The sequence below is a fragment of the Aquarana catesbeiana genome, linkage group LG12, assembly GCF_042186555.1.
Source record: "Aquarana catesbeiana isolate 2022-GZ linkage group LG12, ASM4218655v1, whole genome shotgun sequence".
In the NCBI taxonomy this organism is placed as follows: Eukaryota; Metazoa; Chordata; class Amphibia; order Anura; family Ranidae; genus Aquarana; species Aquarana catesbeiana.
Window position 1 is genome coordinate 5,977,130 of NC_133335.1, and position 17,223 is coordinate 5,994,352.

The following is a 17,223-nucleotide window of genomic DNA, read 5'->3' on the forward strand; positions in this document are numbered from 1 at the left end:
ATAACGGTGGTCCCATTTTTGGGGTGGCCCAACAGGGAGTGACCAGACCACTTCTTGTAAGGGTGCCAAAAGTAACTTTGGCTTGGGGGTGTACAGACCAATACTACTTGCTCCATTTGCTTCTTGGTTGCCCTGCAGAAGAGCGCCACCTGCAGTGGAGAAAGAAGACTACGCCTGCCTACAATGGTGTCACCAGGACAGGAAGACACAGGGAGCAATGAAGGCTAAATGATATCAAGCAAGCAGCAATAAAATATCATTATGGTGTTCTTGCTGTTTCTGTTCATTACTACTTGCCGCCCATGTGACACCCTGTCCCTAGGACAGGAAGTTATTAAAATATCCCTTATGGGGACACAGGAATTAACACTTTCTGCCTGACCCTGCTAAGGTTTTATGTTCTTCATTGTCCAAATCCTTTCTGTAAATCTCTTTTGGTATAATCAAAGGTTTTGATTACATATAATTATTGGTTTAGTATAAACAGCTCTTATGAAGGGTGTGATGTTCTGAAATGTGTTAGATTTCCACCTCTACCATAAACGCATCAGTGATTGAAATGCCACAGCTGGCCTTTTGCCATTGAGGTTTTAAGAAGAGCGCATAAAGAGCCAACAGTGGTTCAAATCCTCTCTGTGCATAACTAAATAAAACTGTTTCTCTGGAGTTCAGCTTTAATGATCCAGAGAGGCCGTCCCATGTACTCAAGGAGAATGGATTCCTCTGGTTAGGGGCCCCTTTATCTTACCCATAATTTCCTGTAGTGGAGAGCTCAGGAGATCTATGTCTGTGATCTCGATTGATTTATTATAATTGGTGATGGTGGTGACCCCATGTTTGGTTTACAGGAGTGGGTCCAGCATTTGGCGTTGATCTTCTTGCTCTTCGTAGCGCTGGCTCTTAGAGACGCTCCAAGCCCGAGTGCGTACACACCAGCCGTTGTCCTGGGGCGCCTGGATGAATTCAGCAATGAAAGTTTTCCAATTGGCTACATCCCTACAACCCCAGCCATCCGGGACATAATGCAGAGGGTCAGCAGAAGCCCCATCAACCCAGGTAAGATCAGCTCTAAGCCGAGCATTGTGCTCCTCTCCGATGAATGAGGAGTGTATGGGGGTCACCAGAAGGCCTGATTGCTTTATAAAATCTTTTAGTTCCCGTTCAAGTGTTATATGTGTGTACAAAGCTGGGCTACCCCAAGAATGACCCCCGCTAATAAATGAATGGAAATTACAAAAGTCCCGATTCCTCCTTCCAGAAATATCAATGCAGGAATTCCAAAATACTTCTGACCTCCAGGACGCAGTCAGAAGTGGGAACATCACCGCTGTTGTGGAATTTGAGAACGAGTTTACGTATTTTATCAGATATTATTACTACTTCATCCCGAACCCCAATGACTACTTGGATCACAGAGGTAAGAGAGCAAGTAGCCAATTTTTCAACAGTGCCATGGAGGTCTCTGTTTTTACGTCCTAAGCAATTTCACTTCCTTTAAAAACATCAGAATGCTGAAACTTTCATACTGCCACTTCCTTGTTTTCTTTTTGCATTTACATGAAAGTCTACTGCAGCCTTTCTCAACCATTTTACTTCAGAGGAACCTGTAAAATAAGTTTCAGGGCTCGGGGAATCCCTGCTAATCCAATTCATTGGGGATCAGTGGGAAAAATATCCCTTATGTTAGTGGCCACTAGCCAGTTGTCATTGGGAAGAATTTCCCTTACATTGGTGGTCAGTGGGAAGAATGATCCTTCCATCAATTATCAGTGGCAAGAATGCTTCTTACATTGGTGGTCAGTGGGGAGAAAGATCCTTCTATTGGGGGTCAGTAGGAAGACTTCTTCTTACATTGGTGGTCAGTTATAAGAACACCCCTTACATTGGTGATTCATGGAAAAAAATGCCCCTTACATTGGTGATTAACGGGAACAATGCCCTTTACATTGGTGGTGACCAGTGGGAAGAATGCCCCTTAAAATGGTGGTCAGTGGGAAGAATGCCCCTTACATTGGTGGTCAGTGGGAAGAATGTTCCTTACATTGGTTATCAGTGAGAAGAATGCCCCTTACATTGGTGGTCAGTGGGAAGAATGTTCCTTACATTGGCAGTCAGTGGGAAGAATGTTCCTTACATTGGTGATCAGTGGGAAGAATGTTCCTTATATTGGTGGTCAGTGGGAAGAATGTGCCTTACATTGGCAGTCAGTGGGAAGAATGTTCCTTACATTGGTGATCAGTGGGAAGAATGTTCCTTATATTGGTGGTCAGTGGGAAGAATGTGCCTTACATTGGTGGTCATTGGGAAGAATGCCCCTTAAAATGGTGATCAGTGAGAAAAATGCTCCTTACATTGGTAATCAGTGGGAAGAATGCTCCTTACATTGGTAATAAGTGGGAAGAATGTCCCTTACATTGGTGGTCAGTGGGAAGAATGTCCCTTAAAATGGTGGTCAGTGGGAAGAATGACCCTTACATTGGTGGTCAATGGGAAGACTGCGCCTTACATTGGTGATCAGTGGGAAAAAATGCCCCTTACAATGGTGATAAGTGGGAAGAAGGCCCCTTATATTGGTGGTCAGTGGAAAGAATGTTCCTTACATTGGTGATCAGTGGGAAGAAAGCCCCTTATATTGGTGGTCAGTGGAAAGAATGCTCCTTACATTGGAGGTCAGTGGGAATTATGTCCCTTAAAATAATGGTCAGTGGGAAGAATGCTCTTTACACTGGTGGTCAGTAAGAACAATGCACTGTCACATACCTTGCGGCCTGAGTCTGATGTGCAGCGGGAGGCCTCTTTTACAGATCTGGCTCGGGGACTACTGATGTTGCGACAGTGGCCGCGAGATCATGGTGAGCGTGGCATGACTGCCTGTGTAGTCTGGTGGTGGTATTGATGCATAGCAGGTGCATCATCAGAGCTGGCTGGATAGCTGGAACAGCAGATCCTGGACCGGTAGACAGGCAGCAATGGGCAGCGGCTGATAGCAGGCTGATAGCAGGTGCAGGAAGACCCACAGTAGAAGATGCTCTAGTCGGAGCTGGGCAGATACAGGCAGGGCAGATGAACAACTGGATGTGAGGTCAGACAAGCCAGGTCGGCAACAGACAGTCAGATGCAGGTATAGATGGCAGGCAAGGAACTGTCAGGGTACAGGCAGAGGTTGGCAACACAAGATCAAGCAGATAAACAGAAGGCAAATCAAAGTCCAGAAACAGGCCGAGGTCAGCACATGTAGCGTTCAAGCAAAGTCAGCAGCAAGTTGGGTTAAACACAGAAGTCTGCAGAATCTGATACAAGAACACGGGTACAGCTGCAGATCAGACACCAATGGACTAGTGCAGCTACTGCACTTATATAGGCCACTTGGTGCCAGTGCCAATGGCTAATGAACGCATGAGCATAGGTGTGTGCATTAGCATGCGCATATACGTTCACCTGAGCACAGTAAGATGGGCACCAGCAGGCCAGCGTTGCATGCGCCTCGGAGCTTCAACTGTGCTATGGCCAGCACGTTCCAGACAGCTACTATTCTTTTTCACATTGTTGCATATAAGAAATACTACTGGCTATAATATTTATCTTCTTTTTGTCTTTGCTCTTCCTGTGTGTTACTCCAGATTACTGTGAAACTTCAGAAAACTGCCGCCCCCTGGAGTACTGGAAAGTGGGGTTCATCTCTTTACAAGCCAGCATTGACTCTGCCATTGTTGAGGTGAGCCAAAAGCCATTTCTGTCCCCATCACTACTCATTATATACTGTAGGTAGCTGTCTGATCAGTGGAGCGAGAAAGATCCTGAGGGGTAAAAATGGACCCGGTTTCTTAACCACTTGACCACTGGGCACTTAAACCCCCTTGATAACCAGACCAATTTTCAGCTTTCGGTGCTCTCACATTTTGAATAACAATTACTCAGTCATGCAACACTGTACCTATATGAAATTTTTGTCCTTTTCTTCACACAAATAGAGCTTTCTTTTGGTGGTGTTTAATCACTGCTGGGTTTTTCATTTTTTGCACTATAAAAGAAAAGAGACTGAAAATTCCGTAAAAAAAAAATGAATTTTTCTTTGTTTCAGTTATAAAATTTAGCAAATTAGTAATTTTTCTTCATAAATTTTGGTCAAAATTTATACTGCTACATATCTTTGGTAAAAATAAGTACAAATTGGTGTATATTATTTGGTCTTTGTGAAAGTTATAGAGTCCAAAAGCTATGGTGCCAATATCTGAAAATTGATCACACCTGAAGTACTGACGGCCTATCTAATTTCTTGAGACCCTAACATGCCAGAAAAGTACAAATACCCCCCAAATGACCCCTTTTTGGAAATAAGACATTCCAAGGTATTTAGAAAGATGCACAATGATTTTTTTGAAGTTGTCATTTTTTCCCACAATTCTTTGCAAAATCAAGATTTTTTTTTTCTTTTTTTTTTTTTTCACAAAATTGTCATATTAGCAGGTTATTTCTCACACACCGCATATGCATACCACAAATTACACCCCGAAACACATCCTGCTTTTACTCGAGTACGGCAATACCACATGTGTGAGACTTTTACACAGCGTGGCCACATACAGAGGCCCAACATGCAGGGAGCACCTTCAGGCGTTCTGGAGCACCCAGGCCAATTCTGACATTTCTCTCCTACATGTAAAAATCATCATTTATTTTCTAGAAAATTGCATATAACCCCAAAACATTATATGTGTTTTTTTAGCAAAGACCCTAGAGAATACAATGGCGGTGGTTGCAACTTTTTATCTTGCACGGTATTTGCGCAACAATTTTTCGAACGCGTCTTTTTTTGGACAAAATACAGTTTTGTGCTTTAAAAAAACCAAAACAGTAAAGTTAGCTCAATGTTTTTGCATAATGTGAAAGATGAAGTTATGCCGAGTAAATAGATACCTAACATGTCACCCTTCAAAATTACACACGCTCGTGGAATGGCACCAAACTTCGCTACTTAAAAATCCCCATAGGTGACGCTTTAAAAAATTTTCTGGTTACATGTTTTGAGTTACAGAGGAGGTCTAGGGCCAAAATTATTGCTCTCGCTCTACCGATCGCAGCGATACCTCACATGTGTGGTTTGAACACCGTTTTCATATGTGGGCGGGACTTACGTATGCGTTCGCTTCTGCATGCGAGCACACGGGGACAGGGGCACTTTAAAAAAAAAAAATTTTTTTTAATTGTTCATTTTACTTTATTTATTTTAGTTTGACACTTTTTCCCAAAAAAATTATTTTTTGATCACTTTTATTCCTATTACAAGGAATGTAAACATCCCTTGTAATAAAACATCCCTTGTAATGGCATGACAGGTCCTCTTTACAGCGAGATATGGGGTCAATAAGACCCCACATCTCACCTCTAGGCTGGGAAGCCTGAAATAAAAAAATAAAAAAACGATCCTGGCTTCGATTGTAGCGGTGAGTCGGTAGACGCACCGGAGGCCGGCAGGAGGGGGGGACATCCCCTGTCGCCTCCAGTAAGAACGATCAAACAGTGGATCATTCTTATGGTGTAGGGAATCGCCAGCTGAAAAAGCTGATATCTGAATGATGCCTGTAGCTGCACCCATCATTCAGATATCCCCGCACAAAGTCAAGAACATCGTATGACGGCGAGCGGGAAGTGGTTAAAACGCATTTTTTTTTAACACAAAGTTGTCCATTTATACAATATTTCTAACACATAGCATGTACACAAAGCAAAAATGACACCCCAAAATAGAGTCTCCTATTCCTCCTGAGTACGGTGATACCCCATGTGTGAGACTTTCACAGCCTGGCCACATACAGAGGCCGAGTACAGCCGATTATGGCTGAGCATGGCAGAGTATGGCTGGGCATGGCTGGGCATTGCAGAGTATGGCTGGGCATGGCAGAGCATGGCCGGGTATGGCTGGGTAGGGCAGAGCATGGCTGAGCATGGCTGGGTATTGCAGGGTATTGCAGGGTATTGTGGAGTATTGTGGAGTATTGCACAGGGTATTGCACAGAGTATTGCAGGCTATTGCAGAGTATTGCACAGGGAATTGCAGAGTATTGCAGAGTAGTGCAGGGTATTGCTGAGCATGGATGGATGGCTGAGCATGGATGGCTGGATGTGACTGCATTTGTCACAGAGCAGCGCTGTGGGCACTACACATCCAGCCCACAGCGCTGCTGCCATCCGATCCCTCCTCCTCTGTGTACAGATCGGTACAGAGAGGGGAGAGAGGAACCGGCGTCATTTGACGGAGCGATAACATGGTAAACGGCCACAATCAGTGGCCGTTTATCGTGATCCGTGATGGGCCGGGTCCTCTGTACCCGGCGGTCATGGATGTTCTTGGGTGTGCGTGAGAGCGGAATTCTGGGAGGACGTCACTGTACGCCCTCCCGGAGTTAAGCAACCGCCCTGCAGCCGTCATTTGGCTATGGCCCGGTTGTTAAGTGGTTAAAAGCCCTAACAGACACACTTACGTTTCTAAGTGGGAAGAAGACCAAGGAAGGCACCAAAGACAAGGAAGACGGTCACAGACCTGGTGCATGATAGGCTCATGTTCTATCAACATACCTACCTTCGAATCAGTCTTTAGGACCATATTGAGGAGGTATATGCTTCCGTCTCGTCTAGCACCCCTCTACCCATCTTCTCCTGGCACTTTTCTGAGGTTGCTCCATTCCAGGGGATGTTCTCCACACATGGTGGACATGCTCTATGCTATCTGTATTTGGGATCAAGGTCCTTAAAGCGGAGTTCCACACAAAAATGAAACTTCCGCTTTTCGGAACCCTCCCCCCCCTCCGGTGTCACATTTGGCACCTTTCAGGGGGGAGGGGGGTGCAGATACCTGTCTAAGACAGGTATTTGCACCCACTTCCGGCATAGACTCCCATGGGAGTCTATGCCTCTTCCCGTCCCGACCGCGCTGTCTGCTGGGAACACACAGCTCCCAGGAGAGAGCGGGGACCACTAGGGACGCGCAGCGCGACTCGCGCATGCGCAGTAGGGAACCAGGAAGTGAAGCCACAATGCTTCACTTCCTGATTCCCTCACCTAGGATGGCGGCGGCAGCTACCGAGAACCGAGCGGGTTCTCGGCGTCCCCTGCCGACATCGCTGGACCCTGGGACAGGTAAGTGGCAATGTATTAAAAGTCAGCAGCTGCAGTATTTGTAGCTGCTGGCTTTTAATATTTTTTTTTTTTTGGCGGTGTGGGTGAACCCCCGCTTTAAACTCTTTCAATCATTACTGGCTTGTCCCTTCCATAGAGACCTGTGGTATGTTCTCTTACACTTAAAGCCCCCAGAATGTTCTAATAGGGGAATGGCGCTGTTCACAGATAATGGAAAAATCAAAAAACGCAAAACACAACCCACCAGAAAATGGGAAAAAGAAAATATGAATAAAAAATAAAAAATATATATAAATTATGAAAATAATAAACAATACATGTGCGGTGTGCACCAAAGTATGTGAAAGAATCTAACTAAAATCCTATAAATTAATCCCTTAAGTTAATAACAAAAGATGTGAATATGCAAGTCACTACCATAAGTGAAAAAACGCAAAATCATACATAGTACAGGATGGATAAAAGTGACATAAAAAGTGGTAACAACATTAAAATTCCCACTCACGTGCCCAATATCATAAACAATACATAAAATATACATGTAAGTGAGCCAAATAAACATCTGTGATCTTCCTGAATTGAATAATAAAAAATGTAAATAAAAAATGTGAAAGTGTAAAAATGTATATTAAGGGTGAATTAATCAAAAAATGAGGATAATAATTAATAAATAAGTGCAATCAAACAAGTATATAAATAAATATGTGATGCAATCAAAAACGTCCAATTGTCGCCTCAGATGATGTCTTGATGACGAAACGCGTAAGACGCGGCCATACGGTACGCACACGTCGCTTCTACGTTCTGACTCTGCACTTCCGGTTTCGGCAGCCAGGCTGGTGGAATGCACGCCGTCACCTCGCTACCTAGACACCATCCGTTTTTGTTTTGCTAGGAGAGCACTGTCAGCTCCCGTTTTTAAACTTATTAATCATCTTTTGAACAATAAACTCTTAATTTTAAACGGACTTACACTATGAGGATTCCTTGTTTCTCCACACATATTTTGTTCCGGTGGATACTTATGTAAAGGACAACGTGGATCCAGTGGGAAGGGGCTCGCTGAACCTGAGAGGGGGATCCCGGGACTCCAGCATTCCGGCCACAGGATTGATTCATGCCCTTCACCCCTGCGGGGGTTGGGCTTTCTGGTAAATGAGGGCACAAGAGGGGGCCTGCCAGACACGGACACACTAACACTGAAATTCGTTGGGGATCACATACCTGTCTGATATACCTTCATTGGACAATTTATATTGGACGTTTTTGATTGCATCACATATTTATTTATATACTTGTTTGATTGCACTTATTTATTAATTATTATCCTCATTTTTTGATTAATTCACCCTTAATATACATTTTTACACTTTCACATTTTTTATTTACATTTTTTATTATTCAATTCAGGAAGATCACAGATGTTTATTTGGCTCACTTACATGTATATTTTATGTATTGTTTATGATATTGGGCACGTGAGTGGGAATTTTAATGTTGTTACCACTTTTTATGTCACTTTTATCCATCCTGTACTATGTATGATTTTGCGTTTTTTCACTTATGGTAGTGACTTGTATATTCACATCTTTTGTTATTAACTTAAGGGATTAATTTATAGGATTTTAGTTAGATTCTTTCACATACTTTGGTGCACACCGCACATTTATTGATTATTATTTTCATAATTTATATATATTTTTTATTTTTTATTCATATTTTCTTTTTCCCATTTTCTGGTGGGTTGTGTTTTGCGTTTTTTGATTTTTCCATTATCTGTGAACAGCGCCATTCCCCTATTAGAACATTTTGGTTATGTGGATTTCACTTCGGTGTTTCCATTTTGCTTGGGGGGCTGCAGTTCCTTGTTATTATTGATCCTAAGCGCGGAATATTTGATTTCTAACTTAAAGCCCCCAGACCTCACAAGGTCCCAATTTCAATTGGCAACCAATGTATGTTTTACTGACAGCGAAACAAGCCATAGCAAGAGCTTTGGAAAAGCAATTTGTACCCTTTACAGAACTCTGTCATCGCATTGAGGCACCAGCATTCTCCTAGACACGCACAAGACTTTTTTAAAAATATGGACCCCGTAGATACAATATGCCCACCCTTTCATGTCTACAGCAAGTAATGTACTGTTATAGGCACTCAAGCCCTAAGACTCCAGCTACCAAAAGTATTGTGACGCCTGCATTTATACACACATGAGCTTTAATGACATCCCAGTCTTAGTCCGCAGGGTCCAATATTGTGTTGGCCCACCCTTGGCTGCTATAACAGCTTCAACTCTTCTGGGAAGGCTGTCCACAAGGTTTAGGAGGGTGTCTATGGGAATGTTTGACCATTCTTCCAGAAGGGCATTTGTGAGCCAGGCCTTCTCGTCCAACATCAGTGCCTGACCTCACAGTCTCCGCTCTATTTCATCCCAAAGGTGTTTTATCGGGTTGAGTTCAGGACTCTGTGCAGGTCAGTCAAGTTCCTCCACCCCAAACTCGCTCCTCCATGTCTTTATAGACCTTGCTTTGTACACTGGTGGGCAGTCATGTTGGAACAGGAAGGGGCCGTCCCCAAACTGTTCCCACAAAGTTGGGAGCATGAAATTGTCCAAAATGTCTTGGTATGCTGACGCCTTAAGAGTTCCCTTCACTGGAACTAAGGGGCCAAACCCAACCCCTGAACAACAACCCCATACCATAATCCCCCCTCCACCAAATGGTTTGGACCAGTGCACAAATCAAGGTACATAAAGACATGGATGAGCAAGTTTGGGGTGGAGGAACTTGACTGATCTGCACAGAGCCCTGACCTCAACCTGACAGAACACCTTTGGGTTGAATTAGAGCTGAGACTTGTGAGCCAGGCCTTCTCGTCCAGCATCAGTGTCTGACCTCACAAATGGGCTTCTGGAAGAATGGTCAAACATTCCCATAGACACCCTCCTAAACCTTGTGGACGGCCTTCCCAGAAGAGTTGAAGCTGTTATAGCTGTAAAGGGTGGGCCAAGTCAATATTGAACCCTACGGACTAATGCCCTGTACACGCGGTTGGATTTTCCAATGGAAAATGTGTGATAGGACCTTGTTGTCGGAAATTCCGACCGTGTGTGGGCTCCATCACACATTTTCCATGGGAATTTCCGACACACAAAGTTTGAGAGCAGGATATAAAATTTTCCGACAACAAAATCCGTTGTCGGAAATTCCGATCGTGTGTATACAAATCCGATGGACAAAGTGCCACGCATGCTCAGAATAGATTAAGAGACGAAAGCTATTGGCTACTGAACCGTTTATAGTCCCGACGTACGTGTTTTACGTCACCACGTTCAGAACGATCGGATTTTCCGACAACTTTGTCCGACCGTGTGTATGCAAGACAAGTTTGAGCCAACATGCATCGGAAAAAATCCATGGATTTTGTTGTCGGAATGTCCGATCAATGTCTGACCGTGTGTACGGGGCATAAGACTGGGATGCCATTAAAGTTCATGTGTGTGAGAGACGACAGGCGTCCCAATACTTTTGACAATATAGTGTATTTATTTCCTATGGTCGTCAGCTCCATTTAGTGGTCAGAATGCTACATTTTTTGATTCACTCTAGTCTTAAAGAGCGAATAACATTTAACCTGCAGAGGATATATCCTAATAACATTTGATTTTGCTCCCATTCACACAGTGCAAATATACAGTGCCTTGAAAAAGTTTTCATACCCCTTGAAATTCTCCACATCTTGTCATGTTAAAACCAAAAACATAAATGTATTTTATTGGGATTTTATGTGATAGACCAACACAAAGTGGCACATAATTGTGAAGTGGAAGGAAAATGAAAATGATACAAATAAATATGTGAAAAGTGTGGGGGGTACATTTGTATAGCGCCCCCCGGAGTCAATACTTTATAGAACCTCCTTTCTCTGCAATTACAGCTGCAAGTCTTTTTGGGGATGTCTCTACCAGCTTTGCACATCTAGAGAGGACATTTTTGCTCATTCTTCTTCTTTGCAATATATCTCAAGTTCTGTCAGATTGGATGGAGAGCGTCTGTGAACAGCAATTTTCAAGTCTTGCCACAGATTCTCAATGTGATTTAGGTCTGGACTTTGACTGGGCCATTCTAACACATGAATATGCTTTGATCTAAACCATTCCATTGTAGGTCTGGCTGTATGTTTCGGGTCGTTGTCCTGCTGGAAGATGAACCTCCGCCCCAGTCTCAAGTCTTTTGCAGACTCTAATGCCATGTACACACAGGCGGACTTTTTGACCAGACTGGTCCGACGGACCGAATCCGGCGGACAATCCGACCGTGTGTGGGCTCCATCGGACCTGCAGCAGACTTTTTCTGTCAAAAATCTGACGGACTTTAGATTTGGAACATGTTTCAAATTTGTCCGACGGACTCGAGTCCGGTCGAAAAATCCGCTCGTCTGTATGCTAGTCCCACATACGAAAACCCACGCTAGGGCAGCTATTGGCATCCGGCTACCAACTTCCTTATTTTAGTCCGGTCGTACGTCATCACGTACTTGTCCATCGGACTTTGTTGTGATCGTGTGTAGGCAAGTCCGTTCAAAAGTCCGTCAAAAGTCTGTCGGAAAGTCCATCGAACCAGTCCGATCGAAAAGTCCGCCCGTGTGTACGTGGCAAAACAGGTTTTCTTGTAAGATTGTCCTGTATTTGGCTCCATCCATCTTCCCATCAACTCTGACCAGCTTCCCTGTCCCTGCTGAAGAAAAGCATCCCCACCACATGATGCTGCCACCACCATGTTTCACGGTGGGGATGGTGTGTTCAGGGTGATGTGCAGTGTTAGTTTTCCGCCACACATAGCGTTTTGCTTTTAGGCCAAAAAGTTCAACTTTGGTCTCATGTGACCAGATCACCTTCTTCCACATGTTTGCTGTGTCCTCCACATGGCTTCTCACAAACTGCAAACAGGACTTCTTATGACTTTCTTTCACCAATGTCTTTCTTCTTGTCACTCATCCATAAAGGGCAGATTTGTGGAGAACACGACTAATAGTTGTCCTGTGGACAGATTCTCCCACCTGAGCTGTGGATCTCTGCAGCTCCTCCAGAGTTACCATGGACCTCTTGGCTCTTCTCTGATGAATGCTCTCCTTGCCCGGCCGGTCAGTTTAGGTGGACGGCCATGTCTTGGTAGGTTTGCAGTTGTGCCATACTCTTTCCATTTTCCGATGATGGATTGAACAGAGCTCCGTGAGATGATCAAAGCTTGGGAGATTTTTTTATAACCTAACCCTGCTTTATGCTTCTCCACAACTTTATCCCTGACCTGTCTGATGTGTTCCTTGGCCTTCATGAGACTGTTTGTTTACTACGGTTCTCTAACAAACCTCTGAGGGATTCACAGAACAGCTTTATGCTGAGATTAAATTACACACAGGTTGACTCTATTTACTAATTAGGTGACTACTGAAGGCAATTGGTTCCACTAGATTTTAGTTAGGGGTATCATGTTAGGGGTACAAATGCCCCCCCACACTTTTCACATATTTATTTGTATCATTTTAATTTTCCTTCCACTTCACAATTATGTGCCACTTTGTGTTGGTCTATTACATAAAGTCCCAATAAAATACATTTACATTTTTGGTTGTAACATGACAGAATGTGGAAAATTTCAAGGGGTATGAATACTTTTTCAAGCAGTTTCACAAGGCGAATAGCTCCTCATTAATGCGCCCCTACGTGTCCTGATAACCACTGTCAGCGGGACAAAAATTGAATGTAAATTCTTCCAATGAGAACACTTGTTCTAGTGAATGTCAAAAGAGGTGGTATTTCCCTTTTTTTTGGGGGAGTTCTCGGGCTTTCCAAAAAAATAAAGTAGATATATTATTGATCTTTTACTCCCTTTTCTTTTAACAGAAAAATAATATAAAAAATATATAAACTTAAAAATTGCCCAACCTTAAAAAATACTGAAATAATCAGCACAAACAATATTTTGCAGAAGAACACCAAGCAGTCGCTGTGGGATGGTTTGGCGGCCACAGAGGTGGTGAAGATGAAATCTTTGGATCTCACAGAAAGGCCGGTTCTGTTCATGGGCACCATCATCTATGACTTGAGCATGTGCTTCGTCTCATTGTCCTATCTCATGACGCTGCAGATTACCCGGGAGAGGAGGAAAACCAGAGAGCTGATGAGGATGATGGGACTGAAGGATCTGGCGTTTTGGTGAGTGGCGTTGGTCAACCCAAATAAGTATATTCTTGGTAGGGATTCTTTATGGAACATAAATAGCTCAGGTAGGGTGCCAATAGTGTGGGAGGTGGGGCAGTGACACAGTGGTGGCGCTACTGACTTTCAAAAGTTCAGGAAGATTGGGGGGTCACAAGCATGCCTGCCTTTCTGTTGGCGGATAAAATGGCCCCCATTGGTTGGAGATTTCCATTCTTAGATCTCCAGTATGGTGTCATCATCTTGTATTTCAGGTTGTCTTGGGGGTTGCTGTACATCGTCAGTGCCATCATCATCGCCACCCTCATGGCTCTGGTTGCCACCACTTATGTGTTTGTGCAAAGTTCCTTTGGCGTTATTTTTCTACTCTTCAGCCTCTACGGCATTGCAACGGTAAGTCTCGATGATGTGTTTGCGTAAATGAAAGCCACATTTTTATCACCCTCCTAGTTAGGTTGCTAGTAGTATTGAGGTAAATTTAGTTGTTGGCTCTTCTATAACTAGTGCAGTGAAGTTTAATTGCTTTTGGCTGTTTTGGGTTCTGCTGGTTGTAGGCTTGGCTGCTTCCCCCTGATTTTTGGTGGGTTCCAGAATTTAGTGGGTTGAAAGAAGCAGGCCCTTTAACTTGCATATTGAACAGCATCAGCCAATCCTGAGGTAGGAAGAATGACCAGTATGTGAGTGAGGTGTGTAAAAATAGGCTGGGCCCTAGAACAGCAGGGTCCTTGTCCTGTGGGCGAAGACCCAGCCTGAGGGTTGTGGCCCTATTGCCACTTAGTGAAAGTTTGCAGGAGGCTACAGGGGTCCCAGCTCAATGAGAGCTTAGGGACCTGTGTCTGGTGATGCTGGGAGTAGTTTGTAGGAAGTCTACAGAGGATCTTGTCTGGAGGCTCACATTACAGAAGCCGTCTGGTACTGCAGGAAAGCATTCAAATACCCAGGACACAGTGAGTAGAGGCCTGAGCGAGATCCTAGAGATTGCCCTTGTTAACTCTTGGAGAGACTGTTTAAGGTTGTAGGCTCAGATTTGCTCCTTCATTTGAGTCCACTGAGGGGTTTCACCCTGAGGAGTCCGTCATAGTAAGAGAATGTCCTCCATTATAATTTTCACCAAATTTGGGTAGGGTAGTGTGCGGATTAAACCTTGGGATAGTCCAAATTTAGTATCCTAAGGCTCACCCCGCACCCTAGCCAAGTTTAGCTGCAAAAAGACATGCAACCAATCAGTAACATGTCATAGAAGCTTTAACATGTCAATGTCTTTTCAAAAGTCATTTTCAAAATTCTGCCTAGAAGGTCATGGAACTTCCTATTATAGTGTGACAACACTGTCTCAGTCTCCCTGCATTGTCACAAGGGATTCCAGTGGAGACTACAAGCGGACATGTCAATACACACTACACAGGCATAGTCAAGTGTTGTCACCATCAGGAAACCCTCTGAAATGCCACGCCGCCATCCCTGGAGTGCATGTAGACAGGAAGTGGCTGGAGATCTCCAGGGCTCAGAGCAAATTACATGTCATCTAGTTTACATCGCTAGGGTTTCATGAGGGATCCTTACCATATGGGGGGCATTATAGACAGGAGGTATATGGAGGTAGTTTTCCTCTGCAGCTCCTTTTTTATGAACTGAATCCAACCTCATTGATTAATCTTTTTACCCACTCAGGTCTGTTTTAACTGCATGTTGAGCGCCCTCTTCAGGAAGCACCGCCTGGCAGCGATTCTTGGGTTTTTCATCACTCTCTTCCTAGCTGCGTTGGGCCTCCTTCCCCTGGTGAACGCCATACCCAAATCTCTGGAAGTTTTTCTGAGCATTTTCCACCCCTTCTCCTTCGCTGTCGGGATAGTGGAGGTAATCATTTATTTTTGGGAGCTGTTTGTGGAGCTTACACAGGGCTGAGCATTATCGCCCCACCCCTAGTCAGGCACCAAGCACCAGTGCAGTCATATGACAGGAAGGGAGAGGAAGTGGTATGGATCTACTGATCTTCTTTATTTGGCAGCTGAATGGAACCAAGGAGGCGTGAAGGAACGATTCTTCAGATTCTTCAGGGGCGGGAATTAATGTGAACCTGTTGTCCTGCACTGCATGGATAAAGCATTAGTTAGGTTTAAATACACTTCAGAAAGTATAGTCAAACACTTTGAAAGTGTATTTGTTGGTGTGAGATGTGCCCATTTATTATGGCTTCTCTGTGTTTTTAGAGCATGCACATGGAAAATGACTTTCAAGGGGCCTTCTTCTCAGACATCGGTGGTGACTCCTCCCACATACTCTCCAGCGCCATCTACCTGACTCTGGATTCAGTACTTTATATCATTCTCACTCTCTATTTCGACAAGATTATTCCAGGTGATAACAAATGGCTGATATTTATTCTCATCATTTAGCGGTGGATCAAGGAGTTCCAATAACAAAATGTGTCACGTGGTGCACAGGGGTGGGAATGTCAATTGTATCCAAGCCTCAAACATAAGAATTCAAGCTATTGCACTGACTTGTCTTGGTCACTGTGATGTCTCTCTTATGATGTAATTATATACACACTGGTCTAAAAGCCTCAACCGAAGTAACTCTAAAGCTGTCTTTATTTTATCCTCATGGCCTTAACCAGACTTGACTTATTTTCATGGCAGATAAACACGGAGTAAGACACAACCCGCTGTTCTGCCTGAGCCCTTCATTCTGGTCAAAGAAGAAGATGACCACCGTACCGCTAGGTGAAGGAGAGCACATAGAAGAGGACTCGGGGGACTATGCAGAAAAAGTTCCCATTGAGTTACTGGGAAAAGAAGCGATCAGGTACTGATGTTTGAGGTGAAGTCTCCACTTCTGTCCATTATAGAAGTCACACCCAGTAAGCACATTGAATTAAAGAGAGCCCATGGCTTGTTGACACAGACCCCAAATATTATTTTTAACAATGATCCAGGATGGGGGCACATTTTCATTTCAACATGATGTTAAATATTTGAATTGCCATGGAAGCGGCCATTATTGCCCATTATACAATGCCTTGAAAAAGTATTCATACCCCTTGAAATTTGACACATTTTGTCACGTTACAACCAAAAACGTAAATGTATTTTGAGTCGTACAAGTGTGAATGGAGCAGCTTAGCCTTTGCGAGGTGTGATATTTTATTCATGGCAAGGAAGAGGTTCTTTGTTACCCAAGATATGTGATTTGGCCATGCTAATAAGCAATCTGTTGATTCATGTGGAGCCGCTTTCTCAACCTTTTTACCCCAGCAGAACCTAGAAATAATTTTTTAGGCCTTGGAGAACCCCTGCTGTTAATAATTCTTTGGTGGTCATTGGAAAGAATGCTCAAGACCAGTGGTCAGAGTTGCAAAACACAGCTAAAAAGATAATTGGGGCCATGGTTCTGGTTCAGTTGAGTGGTGTTGGCTCTGGAACTATCCAGGCACCATCAGTTAGGAGGTCAACCAACGAATGCTCAAGGAACCTCTGAAAACCTGTGAAGGAACTCTGGTTTAGATTAGTTTATGTAAAATGTTCATTTTAGTATTGGGAACTGTAACGAAACTTCCCATACTCTGCTTGAGTGCTTTCGTCATATACCACTTCCTCCCAATCTGAATATAGATATCAGATATTCCAACCGCTCCCAACAACAAAACTAGACAATACTTGTTTGGTTGCTGAACATGGACTGTTTATTAGAACAAGAATACAGTCTTATATACAGTTGAAGAGAAGATTCTCCCCTCTAATCATTTACCCAGACTTGGTGACTCAGATATGACCTTTCAGGGTAGACTTGCCACCTCCTCACTCAACTTACAATACACATAAGTATAAACACATCCCCCAATAGTTTTCTAGGAGACAAAGGTGTGT

The 17,223-nt window shown here is 43.7% G+C and overlaps 1 protein-coding gene across 2 annotated transcripts in view; it reads left to right on the forward strand.

Moving 5' to 3' along the window:
* The window catches only part of LOC141113855 (ABC-type organic anion transporter ABCA8-like), an 84,753-nt gene that overhangs the window by 18,860 nt on the left and 48,670 nt on the right, over positions 1-17,223 (forward strand). Inside the window, exons 3-10 of one of the 2 annotated variants that reach the window (XM_073607180.1) lie at positions 849-1,056; positions 1,259-1,417; positions 3,621-3,715; positions 13,125-13,351; positions 13,609-13,747; positions 15,026-15,211; positions 15,565-15,712; positions 15,997-16,162. In XM_073607180.1, the coding sequence (XP_073463281.1) occupies positions 849-1,056; positions 1,259-1,417; positions 3,621-3,715; positions 13,125-13,351; positions 13,609-13,747; positions 15,026-15,211; positions 15,565-15,712; positions 15,997-16,162 (1,328 nt within the window). The remainder of the gene's footprint in view (positions 1-848; positions 1,057-1,258; positions 1,418-3,620; positions 3,716-13,124; positions 13,352-13,608; positions 13,748-15,025; positions 15,212-15,564; positions 15,713-15,996; positions 16,163-17,223) is intronic. The other variant, XM_073607182.1, reaches the window with a different exon arrangement.